Source organism: Aphelocoma coerulescens, chromosome 15 (assembly GCF_041296385.1).
Source record: "Aphelocoma coerulescens isolate FSJ_1873_10779 chromosome 15, UR_Acoe_1.0, whole genome shotgun sequence".
Classification (NCBI taxonomy): Eukaryota; Metazoa; Chordata; class Aves; order Passeriformes; family Corvidae; genus Aphelocoma; species Aphelocoma coerulescens.
Window position 1 is genome coordinate 2,132,081 of NC_091029.1, and position 20,875 is coordinate 2,152,955.

At 50.5% G+C, this 20,875-nt stretch overlaps 1 protein-coding gene across 1 annotated transcript in view; it reads left to right on the forward strand.

Moving 5' to 3' along the window:
* NCOR2 (nuclear receptor corepressor 2) overlaps positions 1 to 20,875 on the forward strand; it is a 230,343-nt gene that overhangs the window by 69,146 nt on the left and 140,322 nt on the right. The window contains exons 2-3 of the mRNA XM_069031075.1: positions 3,968 to 4,179; positions 15,747 to 15,874. Of these exons, the coding sequence (XP_068887176.1) occupies positions 4,075 to 4,179; positions 15,747 to 15,874 (233 nt within the window). The 5' untranslated portion in view covers positions 3,968 to 4,074. The remainder of the gene's footprint in view (positions 1 to 3,967; positions 4,180 to 15,746; positions 15,875 to 20,875) is intronic.

Sequence of the window (20,875 nt, forward strand, 5' to 3'; positions counted from 1 at the left end):
CCATTAGCACAGGCTGTGCCAGGGCTGGGGGACACTGCTGGGAGCTGGCAGGCGCTGGGGCAGCTGGGCGTGCAGGCAGAGTTCCTTGGCATGTGGGCCAGCCAGCAGCAACTTGCAGAGGCTTGTAGTGTGCTTTTGTGGTGTGAATTGGGAGAACAGGTGATGGGGAAACAATTTTAGACAGTAAATGGCACGTGAAGAGGAAAAACAGGAGAGCAGGGTGGTGGCAGGGGGAGGATGGGGGAGTTTTGAAAGCTTCAGCAGTGGGACAGAATCCTGTGAGTCTTTCAACAGCTACAGGAGGTTCTGTGGGCACTCACCTCATCCGCAGGTTCGTGTTGTAGCCCTGATTCTGGTTTTGGTGATAACCTCCAGCTTTCTCCTGTTCCTAATCAGAGACCATAAATCTTCTGGTACCTAGGGCTGTAATGGCTAATGCAGGTCTATGGGTAAAACAGTCTCAGATGGAGACTCCAACTGGGGGGGGAAATACCTTTCCTGTGAGACAATGTCTGTTCTTCATCAAAATCAGTTGAGAAAGTAAGAACCAAACAGTTTGATTTTAAAGATTTAAAGAGCCTGGCTGCACTCTCTCTCTTACTTCCATTAATCTGTTCCTATTGTTTGTGTTCCTCTCTTAAAAATAATTAATAAAGAGTTGCAGAGGAGGAGGCACCCCGGTGTCTTTTGCTGGGAATAGGTGGCCTAGTGGTGTCCCAGCTGCACCCAGCTCTGAAGGGCACCAGTGCATCCCCAGCAAGATGTGCTCCCACTTTACTGCCCAGTGGGAGCACCCACAGCCTTTTTGCCTGCTGGTCACGGACCCTCCTCCCCAGAATGGTGCTGGGCTGGGCACATGGAGTGTAAAAATGGGACCTGAGGTGTGATCTGAGGCATCTGTGGAGCTGCCCAGTGCTTTGGTGACCTTGTTTGGCTCCAGCCCACAGTCCTACTGCAGTAGGAAAAGCATCCAGGGCCTTGGGCTTGCGCTGAGATCCTGCTGCTGACCTGCTGCTTGCAGATGTGGAAATTCGTGGACAGTGCTTCTTGCCTGTTTGCAAGGAACATGTGATTTTTACTTTTGTCTTCCCAGGGCTTCTAACAAAGCCTCAATAGAGACAAAAGTGGTTTGCTGCCCTCGTTAAGGAACAATCCTTTTGTGCTCTGGCTAGCTTGTGATTAATGCAGGACACGGCTCACAGACACTGTACCTTGGTGCAGGATGGTTTTGTTGGCCTCTGTATCTTCATCCCATCTCTGTGTTCCTCTAGTAGACAGTTAACTTTTAGTTGCACAGACCAAGGCAAAAAGGCTTTTAAACTGTTTTAGAGCTTGATACCATGTGGCTTTGCACCTGGTGCTGTGTTTTAAGCTGGACTGCTGATCTGAAGAGTTAAAAAAAAGTCATCCTGTTTCTTTTACTGTAGACAGCTGCCTCAGCATGGTCAGGTCTACCTGCTGTGCTTCCAGGAAGCCTTGGCTTGCTGAAAGCTGCCCGGGACTCTGGGTTGGGGGGGGGGGGGGGGGGGGGAATGTATGTATATACATACATACATATATATATATTTTTTTTTTTTACATGTGCTAATTAACTTGTAGCTGGCCATAAGCCAAGATGTCCAAGTTTGAATCTTGTTATTGGGAAAGTACCTTAAATTACTGCAGATCCCGCTGAGCTTTTGGAGCCCTCGAGAGTCCCGTGCATGTGTCCTTGGCAGCTGCAGGGAGGGTTTGCCCCTAGAGCAGCACATGGGCTGCAGGAGAGCTGGGAAGGGTGCTGGTGTCTCCTGGGAGGGTGCTGCTGTGTCCCTGGAGGGTGAGCACAGTGGATGTTGAACAACATGCTCCTGGCACAGCCCCCAGCTTAGGGTGGGAGTCGGTGATAAAAATCCCATCCAGTCGGAAGCGTGAGGGGAAGTGGGACAGTCATACTGGAAGTATAAATACGCGTGTTCTGGGTGCCTCTGAATTCCCCCGCGTGCACAGGGGCTTTCCTGCCCGGGGTGGATTGCACTGAGCACGCCAAGCTCTTGCACAGGGAGGCTGTCTCATCTGGGATGAGGGTCAGGCTGCTCCCAGGCCACCGGTGCTTCCCTGGGGTGGCAGGTAAGGTGCCCTGGGGCTCAGCAGGGATCTGTGGGTCCAGAACTGGGCGGGGGGAATCCCAGCTCTTGCGCAGGGGATGAGCTGAAAGCAGGAGGGACCTGATTGTCCCTTTGCATCCTGCCTTGAGAGCTAAACCTTGTCTTTCTCCATTTGTCACTTGGCAAAATACCTTTCTCTGAAGAGACTCACCTGACCCTCACCAGGAGCATGGTGATGTCCTTGTGTGTCTGTCATCCTTAGGTTTCATGGGGATTTGCTGAAAAGATGATTTCTGTAAGATTTGACCCCTGTGTGAGAGGGCCTCCCTGGGCTGCTTGCCACTGGCCGCTTGTCGTGCCTGGCTGCCAGGGGCCGTTGCCTTGGTTTGGTTTATTTCTGGCTCTGAGGCTGCGTCGATGCTGGCAAACCTGTGCCTGCCTGCAGCAGATAGCGAGGGGTTTATCAGTATGGGCTCGTCTGTGGTGTCACAGGAGGGAAAAGAAACAGAGAAAGAAAAGCTTCCGCTTTCTTTTTTCTTTTTTTTTTCCTGCTTTCCCGCCCCGTTTTTGGTTTTTGTACACACCAACTGCTGTTTCAGTTGAAATTGCGTTGGCTGGGGCTGGCTGTGCTCCCCATGCACAGAGACCACAAGTGTGGGGAGAGGCTGCTGGGAGCTCATGGCGCTGGAAGTTTCCTTTGCTGTTCCTGGTGTGCTGATGGAAGAGTTTGATACTGCTAAAAGCCTTGCACAAATCCACACAGAACACGTACCTGCGCTGGGGAGGAGGCGTGCAAGCATGCACAGCACTGTGTGGGATGCAGAATGGATCCCAGGGAGCTGGGGCTGTCCCTGCTTGGGATCAGTCCTGATAACATCCCCTGACCCAGTCAGGCAGCACTGGGAATGGATGCTTTGTATAACTAACTGTTAATTTGAGAATAATAGTTAATGCACCTCACACTGACAGTGATGAAGGGCAGCATTTAGACCTTTGCTACTTTTTCACTGTAATCCAGACAAAACCCAGGAGGCTTAAAATCATCATCAAGCAAACAGTGCGAAGTATCTATAAAAATCAGTAACTTGTAAATCTCCCCTTGGGGCCAAGCGGCACCTCCCCACTTTGTTGGTTTTCCTGATTCTGTTGCAGCTGTTAAAGGAATTGCAACAGGTGGTACAGGAGTGATGGGTGTTTGTGAAAATACCCTCGGGGCTGTGGTGTGTCCTCTGGCTCTTGGTTCCTGTCAGAAAGGCTGATCCAGGTGGCACTGGGGGTGTGTGACATTGCTTTAGTCCTGGGTTTTAGTGTAGCTTCATGGATGGACACAGCTGCAGGCAGGGTCGGTGCCTGGTGTCCCTCCTGCCATTAAATCAGGGCTTACCTCAGAGGGCTGCAAAAGTGGCCACAGCTTGGAAAGAAGAGCCACTGACATGTGAGAGTGTGGATGTCGAAAGGAATGGGCTAGGGAGGGACCTTGAGCCTTTTTGGACCTTGTGTTGAAATGCCAAAACTCTTGACTGTGTGTTTTTGGAAACTGAGTCACCCTGCAAAAAAACGCCCATCTCCAAGAGACTTAGAGATCAACAGGACCCAAATAAATTGCTGGCAATTTGGCTTCCTGGTCCTGCTGGTGCTGGGCGAAGGCTTTCCGGGGAAATTGGATGGGAAATATTTGGGAAAAATCTTGTATTTGGACTTCCTGTGATAGGAGTAATCTACAAAAGAAACTTGGCAATGAGGTTTGCCAGATGGAAAACGGGGCTGCTGGGGAATTGCGAGGGCAGTGAGGTTTTGGTGATCGCCCAAGGCCTGATGTTCGGTTGTCTCGTGGGACTGCGGTTGACTGAATTTTAACCTGCTGCTTTCCTGTTTCCTTCCAGCTATTGCGTGACGTGGAAAGCACACACACGATGAAGAGGAGCTCTCGGCTCTCCTAATCCTTTGTTGGTCATTTGGAAGCAGCGACCGCCGCGCCTGCTCTTCCGACATGTCTGGCTCCACGCAGCCCGTGACGCAGAGCTGGCGCGCGGCCGAGCCGCGCTACCCCCCGCACGCCATGTCCTATCCGGTGCAGATTGCCCGACCACATGCGGTAAGGCCGAGGCTTTCCTTCCCTACCACTCGCAGGGTGGGAGCCACGTGGGTGTCCCCAGTGCTGGGGCAGTGGTTCAGCTGTGCCGGTCTCGGATGTGGCTGTTAACAGAGAAATCAGACCGTTTCCGTGCCTGTGGTACAGGATTTCATTGTTCCTCTCTCGTGGGATCCTCTTTTGTTTCTCCATATGGTGCTTTCAGTTTTTCTCTCCCTTTCCAGCCTTTTCCTAGCACTTGGCCATGGCTCATCATTTCTGAGCGCCCGTGTCCGTTTGTCCTCCTGGCAAGAGCACCCTTGGTTGGGTGCAGCATCCAGCCCGGGGGCAAAGGGGAAGGTTTGACCTTTCTTGGGGAGCAGGAGCACGTGGCCTCCAGCCCTCTTTGGCATGGCCTTTCCTTGGCACTGAATCACAAGGGAAGGACCATTCTCTTTCACGTGTGGGCTCACTGCTTCCCAGTGAGCCCAGTCCTTGCTTGTCACGCCCACGCCCACAGGAGAGCTCTCCTGGTTCCCAGGCAAACTGCTGAGAGTGAACCTGCCTCCTGCACTTTGTTGGGAGACCTGCCTCTCTTCATGCAGGACTCCTGGGGAGCAAGAAGATAACTGAGCTGCTGAGCTTTTCATTTTATCCTTCCTCCCATTTTTCCCTCTTAGTCTTGACTTGCTGTCTTTTCTCTTCTTGGATCAAGGCATAAGCTGGAGATGATCTTTTTTTTTTTTTTGGCTGTGTCTTGTTGAATGTTCCAGAACTTGCAGAGGTTAATTCACCTGGATCCAGCCTCTCCTTTCTGTGCCACCTCACTCACGCCTGTGTTTGCTCACCCCGGATGGGTGAATGTTTTCAGTTTAAGCCCTTAACGGAAGAAACTCTTCTTAGTGGAACAGCTTTAGTCAGCTCAGGCTGCTTAAAGGAATCTTATTAGGTGCTGGAGTCTGGCTCACACTTCCAAGGGTCTTTGGAGCTGCTTCTTGGTGGGTAACAGTGAGGTGGCCACAGCCAGGGAGGTGCCTGAAACACAGGTCAGCGAGGAGACTTTGGGGGTTACATTTGACAGTGACAGCTACTGAGCGGTCAGATTCAGTCTGTGCTGGTTTTAGTGTTTGACTTGAGAGCCTGGAAACCCATGAAGTGTCAGTGAAGGGCTGAAATTCCCTCATTTGCCCTCTTTGCCTGGCTTCAGCGAGTGGCACAGGGAGCAGAGCTGGAGATTGGAAAAGCTTTGAAATAGAAACGTTAAGGAGGGCTCAGGACGAGCTCTTGGCTGCGTTTGCTGGCTCATCTACATCGCTCGGGGCCTGCGTGCTGCTGCACAAAGAAGCTTTTCATCCTGGGTATGAGACACGCTGACCTGGTTCGATTTATGGGAGCTTTGCTTCCATCAGTGTGAGCATGTTTTTTTGGGGGCTGGAACATAACCAAGAGCATTTGTCTCAAGAAGAAAATCCCAGTTCTCTTTTTATCAGAAACCCGAGTGGGAGGAGGATGCGACCAGGTGAGCACGATCTGCAGTTGTTGCAAGACTGTGGTTTAAAAGCAAACCAAAGGAACCTCAGTCTGCAGTGTGGAGACCAATTTTAAAAGAGTGTGAAAGGCTCCTGTCCTTGGGGTGCAGAGCCCTTGTCTCCTGCAAAATCCCAACTGCTTCCCCTTAGGGCTGCGACAGCAGGAGGAGCAGCAGAGCAGGGCAGTTGTTTGCAGTGGGCGGGAGCTGGGGGTTTCTGCAGCCTGCAGTGAACACTGGTTTTATTCTGTTGTGTTAATGTTGGAAGAAGTTGCTGGCATTTGCTTCTAGAAGCTATTTTTACAGCCGCATGTAATCACCCCAAGCTATGCGATACCTTTTGGGTGTCTGGATGCAGGAGAGGTCCGAGCTGAGATTTTTTTGGATGGAAAGCCAGGAGATTCCTCTCGGCAGAAGCGTGCCAGCCCCACACAAAGCGACGCACCTTGCCTCTGCTGGGAGAGGAGGCAGAGTGTTCCTGGAAGCGTGTCCCTGCATGATCTGCCCCGCCGCTCTCAGCTGTTCACAAACACGTGTCTCTTGCTCGGCGGGGCCGTGAGCTGGAGCCTGGCCATGGCTCTGGGGCTGGAGCTGATCTCTGGTGGGATTGCTTGGGAGAGGAGAGCCCGGTTCCTTTGAAGTTGCTGCGCTGTTTAATATTAAAAGTCAGCGGTATTTGCTTGCATGTCTTGGCCAGGTCAGTTTTGTCATGGGGTGTGTTTGCACAGTGAGAGCTTGTTTGGAAGAAACCAAGACAGGCCAAAACCAACCTGACACTAACATGTCTTGCATCTAATTAAATTTTGGTTCTGGTTTGTTGCATTCCAAGACGTCCTTTCCCGTGAACTGGGAATTCATCAGTTCAGGGATCCTTATCCTGGTGGTGGAAACGCCCTGGGTCACCTCCTGGGCGCGTGTGCAGGGCTGAGCACAGCAGGGCTGCAAATGCTATTATAATATAAATAAATAATCACAGCCCAACTGTGACGGTCGCACCCAGGGAAATGCGGCGCGGCAGGAATGCTGAGCTCAGAAATGAGCCGTGACATTATTTTAGGCTTGGAGACACTTTATGAAAAGTGATTTAAAGGATTGCAGCTGTTTGATTTCACAGATGAGGCAAGTGAGGGGGATGTTGTGAGGGGGCAGGAGGCAGTGGAAGCAGGCTGGGGAGTTTTTCTTCTCCCATCACATAAAGCCCAAGGGACTATCCAACAAAATGGGGGGGAAAAAAAGTATATTTCAAGTAAACAGAAATATGCTTTGTACATACGGGCATCTCCTCCCAGCAGCGTGTTCCACGAGCTACTGCTGAATTTGGAGCTGGCAGAGAAGATCCAGTATCGGTTGAGTGAGGATGTTTGTTGCCTGGTTTCACTCTTGGTTGCCAACTTTGGGCAGGGCTGTGAATCCGTGGGTCTGACCCAGACTGAGCTCTTTCTGATGGGTAACACAGCAAACAGGCTCTCCCACAGGGTAAGCAGGTCCCCCACCATATTCCAGTGTCTTCCTCCTCACTGAGAGATACGTGGTCCCGACAGCTGTTGGGGAGACTGCATGTGATGTGAAAACGGTGCAAAATCTTACAATGACCCAGGAGTTAATTCTGTTTTGGTAGACAATGACTTGCAAAAAGCTTTGACAAGTCAACATGCTTTTAACGGGAAGAAGGAAGCTTGGTGAAAAGGTTCTGGTTTGTTTGACTTTCTTGAGGTAAAACTAAAATCTCCAGTAATCAGCAGTTTCTTCTTAAGGGCACCAAGTGGTTCTTTGCCAAAGTGCAGGGAAAACATTTCTGTTTTCCATATTCATTAGCCGTAATGTTGGGGTGTGCAGTTGACTTCTGTCATGTTCAGCTTGGAAACAGAGGAATTGTTTGAATGCTCTGTGACCTTTAGCTAAAGGTGAAAAAACACATTACTTACGCTCTTAACCTTCTAATGTGTCCAAAGTTCATGCTCTCTCAAAGGAAACTTTCGCATGAAGGATATTCATTTTCAGGCAAGCTGCAAGTATTTTCTGTAAACGGATCAGTTTTCCTGTGTAGTGCATGTCCCCCTTTCTTTTTAAAGCTTCTTCATGATCCATATTCCCTGGGAACAGAAGGGTTCCCCTCTTTTCCTCCTGTGTGAATCCAGTTTCTTGCTGTGACCTCCTTACTAGCCTTCCTGCTCCTGTTAGTGCCCTGACATTTCAGAGCAGGAATGGTGTGGATGCAGGCTGGGCTTTCCAGGAGGGTGGTATCAGGTGCAGGAGATGCTGGGGGTCGGGGCACACAAGGTGTCCTGAAGCAGCAGCCTCTGTGACAAAACAGCTCCTGCTTTTGGGGTGCTTTGAGTGTTTTACATACTAGAGATACTAAACAGGATTGGGGATTGGTAGGATTTGGGTGTGCACATGGTCATATGGAATTGGTGCTCCATCATCACTTGAATTCCCCTCTGTGAGCACTTTTTCCTCACTACTAACTAAGAGGCTCATTTTGCTTCTGCCTGCTGTTTGCCCCCATTCCCTGCACACAGCTTCATCTGGGATGGAAGGCTGAGCTTAAGCCCTCCTCAACTCCTCTGCTCCAGCTTTGAGACCATTGTGCTTTCCCCTCTCCTGCCTGGAAGCAGCTCAGTAGCTCCTTCATTAAGCTCCCCATTTGCAAAACAGCCCTTGTGCGGGAGCGTCCCGGCCCGACGGCTCGTTTGCTTTGGCCCAGGATAAATAACTTCCTTGTCTGTGTGAACCAAAGACAAGAGGTTGGTGCAAACGTGCGTGTTGATTTGGTGTCCAAGCCAAAAGGTGGCCTGGGGGGAATCGAGTGCCTTCCCTGCCCAGACTCCTCCTCCCACCAGTTTGAGCAGGGCGAGTTAAATCCAGTGTCCTGCTGCGGAAGGTGCCGTCAGCAGGCGCGGGTTCCGGAGATGGCAGGAGCTCGCTCCTCTCCATGGTGACATGATTGGTGTGGCACAGCAGCGCCGGGTAAGCCTGCAGAGGGGCACTGCGTTGTGTGTTACTGCTGCTGTGTTGGTTTTCCTTGGAGTAGTTATTCATACTTTTGTCTCCTGGGAGCAAAATGTCAGTGTGTGTCAGTGGTCCAGGAACTGGCAGAATGGAAGAGTTTATGGTGCACCGCCTCCGAGCTCAAAGAGCAACCTCCTGCTACCAGCTGAGCGAGGGGTGTCCTGAATTCTGCCTGCTGGGCTCCAGCTAATGTTTTAAGGAATGACTTGAAAATAAAAGACATACCTTGGAAATACTGACTCTGATCAGGTCTGTCACGAGAACTCAGCGCGATCTCTCTTGAGTGCCGTTCCAGTGACAGATTGCATTAGCTCTGAGCAGCTCAGCAGTAGATTTTGGAAAATTGGCTTTCTGCTGTGGGACTGGGAGAGCATGGAGGTGAAAGAACATGACACCTAATTCCCTGCCCTAGGGTCTCCCTCCCATTGCTGGGAAGAAGTTGGCTTACAGCAGTTTGTATTTAAGTCTTGTTTTCCCTAGGATACAGCCTTTTTCCAAAACACTTCTTCAAGCTACAGTAGACTTCTGTGGTTGCTTCCTAATCTGCTTTTTGGGCATGATTTGATGCAGAAGATGGGTGATGCTTTGCTTTTGACTGATCTCAAGATTTTAAATTCACAGGGGAAGAACTATAACTGCTTATGTGGTTTGGCAAAGGTGGAGACCCACTAAAGCCACTTTGGGAGCCTTTTCCTGCGCTTCAGGCCTGACTCTGATTGCACTGCCCCACCAGCCCCTGGAGGCACCTTCTGCAAGACTGGGGACTTTTGCTGGTTGTCATTGTCACAGCATTTATTTAAAATACTGAGCAAGTGAAGGATTTGTTACGGAGGTGCAAGGAAGGGTAGGAGAGAGCAGAGGACATGGAAAGCTGAAGGGGTCCTATGTGGATCTGCAGATGGGTTGTGGGTGTTGTACAGGAGCAGGTGTGGTAGGAGATGGTGGGGGACTGTGCTACAGAAGAGATGTGATGATGAGCTAAACGACCTGGTGCCTTTAAGGTGGAGAGTTTGGGTTTGTTGTGTGAAGAGATCTGCTGCTCACCCTGAATGAGTGTTCATGGCTTCAGGAAACACAGCGCCAGGCTTGGGGGCTGGACGAAGGGCAGACGGGTCTGAGTTCCCGACTCAAAGGCGCCTGGATGTGACTGGGACAAAAGTCTTGTGATGGAGAGAGGCTGAAAAGCAGCACTGTAGTGGATGTGCTGCTGCTCTGTGGGCACCTCTGGCTGCTGGGGAGAGGGCTGGCGGCTGGCTCCAGCACCTGGCACCGGTCAGATGACCGGGAAGCCACAACAGCTGAGAGCTGTCCTCACTGAGACGTGACTTCTCCATGAATGGCATATTCAGACAGGGCAGCCAAGCACTGCTGGCAGCCCTGCTTTGCTGGAGAGGTGGGGAGAGGGCATGGAGAAGGATGCAGTGCTGTGCAGCTGGTACAGACGCTCTCAGTGCTGGCAGCAGCCGCGGCCTCGGTGCAGGGATGGCAGCAGGAATCAATGCCTTCCAACAAGGGGCCACGCGCAGTGTGGTCACCTCCTAAAACAAAAGGCCAAGTCAGCAGCTTCTGAGAGATGGATGGCAATGAGACTGTCTCAGAACAATAAGGGCATTTGTCTTTTCAGCACATGTTGCATCCCCGTAGGCAAGATAAAAATGCATGTATTCAGCCAGGTTTTTATTACTGACCTTATCTTCAACAGGGGAGCTGATTGTGGAGAAGTTATTGTTTGGTTCATGCTGTTGATATTTTTTTCTTAAATCTGCAGTGAGCTCGTCCCAGGGTTTTGGGGAGGAAGTTGGTCAGACAGCATTGTACTTGTGGACAACCTGTTTGGATCAATAATCGCCTCCTTTGCACTTCAGAGGAAGTTTTCAGCAGCAGAGGATGGTTCCTCTGGGCTGGGGAGGCTGAGCATGGTGGGCTGTGTGCCACACTGGTCCCCTCGCAGCCCAAGCTGTGTCTGGACGTCATGCAGTGACAGCTCTGCTACCACCCTGGTTCCTCCCAAACCTTTCCTCTTCCTCTTACCTTTGAGAACTGGCTTTGGGAAAAAATATTTTCTTCAGGGGAATGCTAAAAAGTGCATTTCTCGGTCTGAGGAGCACATGCTGTGCTATCAGTGCCAAGGGGTATCCAGGCACCAGAGAATTTTTCCTTTTATTGCTAAAATAGGTCACGCTCACTGCTGGCAGAAAGAGATATTAGGCAACTTCTTTTTCCAAAGTTGAGGGCGTGCAGGGCAGGGGTGGGGGACATCCCCTCTCTCTGGCAAAGCCACCAGAGTGGTGGCCATGCTGCTTTATCCACCCCACAAATTAATTGCTGGATGATCTGAGGCCCTGGCACATTCCAGGTTGGGATACGCTGCTCCATGCTGGCTGTGTGGTTCTGGGGGTGCAGGCAGCTCAACAAGCCACGTGCTTCCCAGGGGATGGGGTGGCTTTGCCGAACCAAGCTGCATGGTCATGTCTTGGACACCATGTGGGGCTGCTCTGGGCCACGTGGACATGCCAGAGCAGCAGTTGTGAAGTGTTCAGCTGTGGCTCTGTGTGCCACCAGTGCCACAGTCTGGGGGGCACCAGCCCTCTGCTTCCCCTGTGGTTAACAGTTCCCAGAACGGCACACGAGCTGCTCATGAGCGGCAGGGACAGACCAGGCATCCATTGTGAGATTAGATAAGGGACAATTCATGAGAAGTGAAATAAGTAGGAATGTTTTGGCATTGTTTTTTCTCACTATTTGTACCACACCATTATTAACTGGCCTTATTGAGTGTTTCAGCAGAAACAGCCCATTGTTAGAAAATAAAAATTATTTGCAATACAGCACTGGGTGAGCTTGGAACGAGCAGCCCTAATCCTTGGTGGAGGTGGTGAGGAACTGGGATTTGCTACTTGAGGAGCGTGTGCAGTGCCCAGGCCTGTTTGTCTGCCTCTGAAAGGTGACGAGGACAGTGTGGGGCAGTGGCTTGTCCCTGGGTGAGCTCTCCTGTGCCGGGGAGCTCCTCAGGTGCCTGCAGCCGATGCTGTGATTGGAGGTGGCTGCGGTGCCAGTGCCGCTCTCCGCCGGGGAGCCGGCTCAGCTGGCGGATGTGGTGGCTGACCCCAGGCTGCTCCTCCTTGGCGTCACGGCAAAACAAGCACCCGTGGTTTTTAAGCAAAGCTGTCTTACACTGAAACTCGGCGGGGAGCTCCCGGTTGCTTTCTCGGTTGAGGACGTGGTAAGCGACAAGGACAGATCTCACGCTTTGGGCTGCTCGAGCTGTGCTGCAGGTTCTCATCTGGCTGCACTCTAGGTCTCCGTGGGTTTGCTCCAGAGCTGTTTTCCAAGGAAGCCAGAAGCACTGGGTGTTTGTACTTGTTTTTCTGCTGGTGGGAGGAAGAGAGGAGGAGCAGTTCGCCTTTCTGTTGCAAGACCAGCTCCAGATTTCCTTCCTGCAGGCCTCCTGTCTCTGAGGTCTTCTCCTCAGAGGCTGATTCTTGGAGCCGTGGGAAGGCCATGTGGATGGAGCAGTCGGTAGATGCCTTGGCTCTGTGGCTGTGCTTGATGCTGGAGCTGGGAGCTCAGGGTCAGAGGTGCTGTTGGCCGTGGTGCGGCATTTTCTGGCGCCGTGTGCTGCGGGTCAGCGCCTGGGGGTGCTTCCAGCATCGCTCTCAGACCTCCCCTTCTTCTTCCTGGTTGGTGATCAGGCAGCCAGGACCCAGCAGCTGCAGGCAGGGGAAGGAGAAATGAAGCACACCAGCAAGTGCACGTGTCCAAAACAGAAAGCGAGAGAGGCAGAACGGCTGCACAGCTGCCTGCAGTTGTTGGCTTAGTGTGGGGGTTATCCTGAGGTCGGGAACAACACTGAAGAGTTTGCTGGAGACTTTATGATAGGTAAGGCAGCAAGCTGAAAGCTTTAAAATAATTTTTAAAGGGGGGGGGGTGGGGAGGAAGCTTCTACCTTTTTCCTTTCATTGGACTTTCTCTGTATGCTGCCGAGAACTTTTCTGTAATATTGTGTTCAGGAGCCTGGCTTTAAACAGTTTGATTAGCAAATCTAAATGAGCCTGGTAGACTCAGGTTATTTGGGGTCAGAGGGTTTACTAGGAAGGGGAGGGAAATAGTGTTCTTGGCACTCCCAAATCAAGTGATAACACAGAAGCCTTGAGACTCAGGGCGCTTTCCCTGGCTCTCCCTCCCAGCACCCCACGCAGGAGCAGCATGGACGTGTCCAACCCTCCTGGTGGACAGCAAAGGGTACTTTCGGTCCCTTAGGCTGGGCCTAAGTACCTCTTCAGTCTGCTGCATGAAAAGTGTGTTTTAATGAGGCCACTTTTGGGTCTTTAACGTTTCATTTATCTGAAGATTTGCCTGGTGCTGCCCTGCCGGGGTGGCTTATGGTGGTGCTGTGGCACCCTCGGTATCTGTCTGGCCTTGGCAATGCTGCTAGTGCTGGCTTCCTCCCCCCAAATCGGATTTGCCAGAGCCCCTGACTATCCATGATCTTTCTGCTTCCTTGATTTCTGTCATGATGTTCACTGAATTCATGAAATTTGCAAAGCTTCCCAAAGTACATCGTTGCGGGCGCACCTGAACCACAAGGAACATCAGGAAAGTTGGTGTAAAAGGAAGAAGGTCCTTACTGGAGGCAGTTGGAGATTTGAAAGTTCTGGAGAGGCTGCTCTGGCCAATCAGCAGATTTGTGGGGTGGGAGGAAGGTTTGCAGAGGGCAGGAAGAGATGCAAAGAGAGGCAGAGGATGAGCAAAAGATAGAATTGAGCAAAACCCAGCAGAAAAATGGAGAGGAAAAGGAGCAACATGTAGTTTGCGGTTGCAGGGTTCTTTAGTTGTTCTATTTCACATGTCTTGGAGTTGCCTGTGAGCAGGTGCTAGAATTCTGAGGTCAGGATGAGGGCTAAATCACATTTGTCTGCCTCAGTGGTGGGGAATTCAGGTGGCACCCAGTGGGTGCTGCTCCTGTGTCTGTGTGGAAGGTGCAGTGGTGCTGGCAACAAGGTGCCTCCCAGCAGGTGTCTTTAAAACTCTGCTAGAGAAAATTGAAGCCTCTTCTGAGCCATAGAAACATTTAGGTTGGAAAATACCTGTAGAATCACCAAGTTCAACTGTTAGCCCAGCACAGCCAAGTCCACCAGGCAGTTTGAAGGCAGCTCATAAACCTTTCTGGTGTTCACATTTGAAAAACACAGTCACAGCTCACAGTGCAATTTACTGGGGTGACTTTCTGAGCAATTAATCCACCTACATCCTGCCAGGGCTTCCACAGTGCCTCTTAACAGTTCATCACAGGGCACAGAAATTTGTAAATTTTAATCCTCCTCACTAATTTTTAGGTTTTGTTTTCTTCTTGTAAAACCCACTGTGGATGTAAGCAATGCAGAGCAGGTCAGAATCACTTCAGGCCATGCCACCAGATTCTGAGCTCCACCAGCCATTTTCTGACGGGGTTAGAGGAGGCAAAAGCTCAGCTGAGTGTGGGCAGGGGGAAAAGGAAAAACAGATGGTTCTTGGGACATGCAAGAGCCTTTTTTTTTTCTCAAGGGCACAGCCTTTGAGCCTCCCAGACGGGTAATTCTTGTTTATACGCCCACAGAAGGTGACGGTCCTGGTTTTGGGCCTATTGGTGTGTCTTCCCAGACACGATGTGTTGTTTTGTAGGTGGATGTCAGGAGCTGCATCACTCTTCTATTTAAATATTTATTTTTAATTTAAAACCAGGACAAGTGTGAACGTGGGGAAGTTTGTCGTGGGCAGGGATTCTGCTTTGGCTGGGGCTGTGAGAGCTGATGGGCTCCCTCACTTCAGATGTCTGTGTTTGTCCCATCTGTGGTTGGACTGATGGCACACTCTGTCCTGCAGCCCCCCATGGCATCCTGCATGGATGGACTCTGGAGCTGAGGGAGAAGCAGCGTTGTGGGGTTGCATCCTCCCTAAACACCTGGATTTACAGCAGAACATCCCTGTGAGGATAAGTGGATGCTGTCCTAGTCATGCCCTTCTCAATGTCGCAAGAACCTGTCTGCAGACACCCCTTGTCCCAGAGGCTGAGGTCTGGGATGGCCAGCCAGGAATGGGATTGGCAGAGGTCCCTTGTTCCCAGCATTGGTCAGCTGCATGCACGTGGTGGTTTATTTACTGATTTTTTAAATTTTTTTTTTTATAGACCCAGAAACTCCTTTTTTCTTTTTAAAGAAGTTAAAGTTTTCTTGTTCCAGTTGGGAACTGTTCAAAAATAGATTCCCAAGTGGAATTGGTTCTTCTAAGGTAAATGTGTGTCAGTGTTACCAGGGTTATTCTGTGACAGGACTTTCTGTGCCATTGCTGAAGGTCTTAGTTAATTAGATGATCAGTCTGCTGGTTAAGTATCTATCTGCAAATAAAAAATAGCAGTTGAATGTAGCTGCCTAAAATACTGCTGCTGGAATCAGTCTGTGGCACAGAGCAGGAGGGCTTCTTATTTAATTAAAATCAGGAACATACTGTTCTGTACTCTCCAAGGGTCAAGGAACAAAAGGGACGTACACATAGTAAGTAGCAAACTGTCCTTTCAAACCCCTTGAGCTCAGCCCAGGGGAGCTGTGTTTAAAGGGACATTTTCAAGATAACATTTGTGATTTTCCTTCTGTCTTTCTCCCCTTTTTTTCTTTCTCCACGCTGCTATGTAGCTTAGTGAAGCTGAAAGTATCCTGTGACTTAATTTTGTTCTTACTCTTGGATTCACAGTTGTCATCAGGACTGCTTGGATGCCAGAAATCCCTGTGTGGGTGCTCAGTGGCTGGGTTGGGCTTGCTGGGGTCCTTTCCCAGGAGCCAGCCCTGCCTGCAGCCCCAGGAGAAGGCTGGAGGCAGGTTCAACAAGGGGCTGAGCTACCATTCCAATGCAGTGTAGGACTGGGAATTACTGGGAACCTTTTGGGGAGGGCAAAGCGCTGAGCTGTGTGGCCCAGTGCCTCAAAGGAGGCATATCTTAGTGGGATTTTTTGAGTTGTTCTGTGGTCATTTGAAAGTTCCCACCGGCCTGACGAGCTCTTCTGTGTTTGTTTCTGCAGGACGTGGCGCTGTTGGAGTACCAGCATCATTCCAGGGATTTCGCTTCCCACCTCCCGCCGGGGTCTATCATGCAGCCGCAGCGGCGGAGGCCGTCGCTGCTCTCCGAGTTCCAGCCGGGCAATGAAAGGTACTGGCTCCCTGCCTGCATCAGCCAGGGCTTTGTGCAGGGCTCTGGTGGGAGCAGGACTGGGAGGGACCTGGGCAGTGGGATGCTGTGTCTGGGTGCTGACCGTGCTCAGGCTCAGCGCCAGTTCAGCTTCCTTGTGCTAACCAAGCGGCATCTTTGCCTTCCGGTTTCTTACCTTTGACTGTCACGCATTTTAAAGAAGTCCTGAAAACAACAAACAACAGAAGAACCACCCCCTCACTTCTGTGAAGCTTCACGTTGCTGTGACTGGTTGTGTTGGCTTCTTCAGCATAGGAAATGAAGCCGTGTGGTCGGGTTTGGTCTGTGGCTCCCGAGGCTGCAGGGAGGAGTGAGAAGAGCTCATTTCCTCCCCCATCTCCGCTTCCTCTGCTGCCGCTCTTCCTCCCCGCTTTCATTGTTTTTGTTTCTCTTTCTGCATTCCCCTTACAACTTTCTCCGAGCTGCCTTTTTCCTATCTGCTCCCCTCATGCCTCTCCCTGTGTTCCTGTTTCCTGTTGTAGCCTCATGGGAGGCTGGCAGTGTTTTTAGGTGCAAGTCAGGCAAATGCTGTGGCTGGGAATGCTGTACAGGAGCTGATTTGTTTGAAGGACATCACTCTCACTCTCTGTTTCAATGCAAAACTCTGCTCTCTCTCACAGTTTCTCTTCTGCATTTGATGTTTAGTGGTTTGGGAAAAAAATTCGCCTGGAAGTGAAATAAGAGCCTGGCTACAGTAGATTTATGCAAAGCAATTTTTTTAATGCTTACTCCTTAGGCTAAGAGCAAAACCAGTGCAGAGTCAGAGATGAATCTATTTCTCTAAAATCATTGTTAGGGGGAGAGGAGTAAGAACTCAAGGTGTTGGATGCATAATAAATACAGACAGGATCCTCTTTTTCTAGTAGGTTGGGTTCAGCTTGGTGCTCAGCAGAAGAAGCAAACCCATGAGAATTTGGAGGCAAAAAGTGGCTTCCAAAGTTCATTTTGCATCTGGACTTGACCTTCTGGGTTATGCCTGTGGCACCTGCAATTACAGAGGGTCGTGTCACTGTTGATAACCCATAATTTATTGCAGCATGTTGCGCTGCCTTGGCTCGCTTTGATTTCTCAGTGCTTTGATTTCTTAGCACAGAGTAACACGGTTAAGTTGGAATTGGGTCAGATTTAGCTAAATTTGGGGGAGATGGGTAAAGAGGACCTAGCAACATGCTCCTGCCTGGTTTTGTTTTTCACACTACTGATGGTTTGCAAAGTGGAGAAGCAGTTCTGCTCTCCAGTAATGCACTGTTTAAAAAAATGTATCTGGGTTTTTCCATATCACAAAAAAGCCCAACTACAAACTTTGGTGTCTGCTGTGCCTGATCTGGTGTGGTCACCCAGGCATCTCCCTTTGGCTTACAAATATTTCAAAGTCCCCAAACTTATTTTTATGTTGACAGTCACATGAATGTGGGTAAATGTAATCAAAGTTGCCAGGGGATGTTAGACATCCACTTGCTTATCACGGGACCTCATTTTCAGCCTGCATGGTGATGTTTTGGCATGCTATAAAAAGAAACTCTTTTAATAACTTACATTTCATCCCTTTTCCCCTTAGCGTCCAAAAAATTTACTTTTGCAAAACTTACACTGTGTAATAAAGCTAAAAATACTGCTTCAGTTCAGTTGACATCTTGTGGCAGAATGCTGGGACAGAGACTCACTGAAAATTTTTGGGGGCATCTGGGGATGCAGAAGGGGGTGGTCTTTGAAGAAATTGTAAAGAAATTATCAATCTGATGTAATTAGTTATTGAGGTGATTCAATTTGGGTGCTGTTGCAGAGGTGTTAGTCTGTTTTGCAAAGCCACCTGCTGTTTCTCTGCATTTTTAAGCCCTACACTTAAAAATCCATCCTCTGGGGGCTTTGCTAGCTCACCTCTGTGGTCTGAGGAGCTGCTGTAACACAGAGCCTGCTGTGTTGTGAGAGGAGCCCTTTGGGTGGTGGTCACTCACCTGAGGGTTCCAGGGCCAAAACCCTGGAGCTCCTGGAGCAGGCTGGATTGGTCATTGGTGCCCCCCCAAAAGATAGCTGTGGCTCTTCCTGGTGCAGAGCAGAGCCTGGATGAGGGAGGGTGGCAATGGCAGCCATCTCTGCAGCTGAGTCCCCTTGGCAGGCTCAGCGCCTTGGCTTTGTTCCTGGGCTGGGATTGATGGCTTCGAGCAGAGGCAGCTGGCTCTCGGCATGAGGGGCTGGGAGGAGGGAGACCAAGGCAAACAACATCCTCAACATGGCACAGGGGGTGAGTAGAGGGAAGCAAAAGGGTGTGCTGTGACTGAAGGAAAGACCCTCGCTGTGGTTCCCTGCCTGACAGCCCACCTGGCTAGTCAGTGGTGGTGGGCATGTGACAATCCTCCCCTTGCAGCAAGTGTCAGAGAGGGGAACCCTTCCAATCCCCCGTTACTTCAGGAGTCCAGAGGAAGCAGCCTGTCTGCTCTTGGTTGTGGTGGCTGATGTGCTTCCAGGATCACTGTGCTCCTTAAGGATATCAGCTTGCAAATCTGGTGCAAGTGGGATGTGGCAGGCTGACAGCACTGGAGATCAAGCCCTGCATGCCTTCCTGGGCATCCCTGCCCTGCCATCACCATGCCTTGCTCTCATCCAGGCCACTGCCTACAGCTGGAGAGTGGTTCAGCCCTCGTGCCACTTGGTCCCTGTGAGCCCACCTGCCTGGTGAGCGGCTGCTGTTTGCCTTCCTGTCCTGGAAACCGCAGGGATTCGCTTTACTCCGTGTGCTGGTTTTGGGAGGTTATCCCCTGTTTTTGCTTTACCTTCATTTTGGACAGATCTCTGAAGCCTCTTCAGGCTGTCTTTGCACGTGGTATTGGAGGCTTGACCTTGGGGATGCTTGAAATCCCACAGAAATCATTTGGGCTTCCTTGGATGGTCTTCCTCCTCCAGCTGTGCATGTTTTCAGTCTCTCCTGGCTGCAGTTTTGCTGTCGCCACCAGGATGGTGGTTAGTTGTGATTCAGTGGAAAGGGAGCAAGAGGTGAAGCATTTCACCATGGGCACAATATGTTAAACATGAATCAAGTGGTGTTGGCAGAAAGGTGTTGAGTGATAACTTGCCAAAAGGAGTGGAATGCTGAGATGGTCCCGCATTTTGGGGCTTCTTGAGCAAGAAGCTTGTTGGGAAGTTGCAGACTGCCCTTCTCCACGAATGTCAGAATCAAGAGTTGTCACCACCCCTTCGTGGTTGGGCAAAGACTTGAACTCCCTGTGCAGCAATTCTGGCTGGAAGAAGGAAGGAAAACCTGAACCACTCCGAATCTCTTGCTGTAGGGAAAACTGGCTCTGCCTGTCTTTGCAGGGATGCGCTGCTTTCTGCGATGGTTTTTTGGTGGCAGGCTTTTTCTTGGAAGGATCCACAGACTTCCCCTTAGCTTGTTAAGTTGGCTGTGCCAACTGGTCTGCAGGAGCGAAGAGAGGTATTTCAGGATCTGCTGTTGGTACAAGTCGTACCATGAATACTTGCAGTGGAATGTCCTGGCAAGGTGACAAGGATTAGGGCTTTTTTCCCTCTTCTATATATATTTTGGTCCTCAAAAGAAGTGAGAAAAACTGAGTTGAGTGTTAAATGGCAGGTTCCAGTGGGTGAGGGGTCTGAAAAATCAAGGAACTGGATTTTTCTGACTTTTCATATGTGTTAGGATTTTAGAGCAAGCTTCCATATTAATGCAGAAATGCTGGGGTGGATACTTCTCTCTGCTTCTCTGGCAGAAAATGTGGCTGTAAATAAATGGTATGTGTGTTAACACAGTATATTCCACCTTTATCCAGAATAAGATGAGTCACTATTTTCATAGAAGATTATTTTCCCAGTTCAGGAGACCGTGCTCCTCTTTCGGAGCCGTTCTGCTTAGCAGGCACAAGGAGTCTGAAGAGTTTGCCCGGTGTCGATCTGCAGGATGACATTTAGGATACATCAAACAGCTGCTGCGTTTCTGCAGCCATCTGAGATAGCCATGTGCAGTGTGGCACACAGAGAGCAGGCCAGATCACTGTGCCTCTTGCATGGGATTAATCCTGCTGGCCAGGGAGCCCAGGGAGTGGTGGGAAGCTGAGGCAGTGCGCTGGAAATCACACGCGGCTCTCAGTCTTCATCTGTGCTGGGCCAAATGGCACCAGCTGCTCCCAAGGTAACAGCACGACCAATTTGATTTTATTTATGGTTTTTAATTAAGTTTCCATTTTTAAAGGTGATCCTTTTCTCGGGAGTGAGCGGCGGTGCGGCTGAAATCCCCACAACCATATATCTGTGTCTTTCACACTGCGAGTGATGAGCAGTGTGTTACCAGGAGCTGCAGGTTTTTTTCCCCCCTGTAATTGAACGCAGGAAAACAACATCTGGAGAGGGCAGATGCTGGTGTGTAGGCACCTGGGGACAAGGCTTACCTTGCAAGCTCTGGTGTGGGCTTCCTGGCATGTCCATGGATGGACATGGAGGGTGATCAAGGGCATGGGATGTCTCTAAAGCCCAGGAGTGTTCAGCCACCCAGGACTGCTAAGAGGGCTTGCCTGGCAGGCTGCAGTTTTGGATGCCTGAAGAAGAAAGCATGCAGGGGAGCTTCTGGAGAGAGACAGATATTCCTTCTCCTCCTCTTGAGTGAGGCAGTGCCATTGTGTTAAAGCTTCTGCTGGTCCTGTCCATGAATAATTCAGGCTCTGGGTATGGGGATCTTCAATATGCAAGTCTTAAATAGAGCATCTGCTCTTATCTAAACTGCAGTTGGCTTGGAAGAAGGTGGCTGAGGGGTTGTGCAGGGCAGCCAAGACACTGCTCCCTGCCCTTATGTGGGAATGCACAGCCCGAGCATCCCAAGGATGCATGCGGGTGCTTGGTCAGAGCTCCTGAGGATCTGGGAGTCCTTGAGCTGGGTCACATGGCGAGCTAAGCATCCTGCTCGAGGCTGTCCCACACCTTTGGCTTGGGAAGACTCAGTCCTGCTGCTGGCAGACT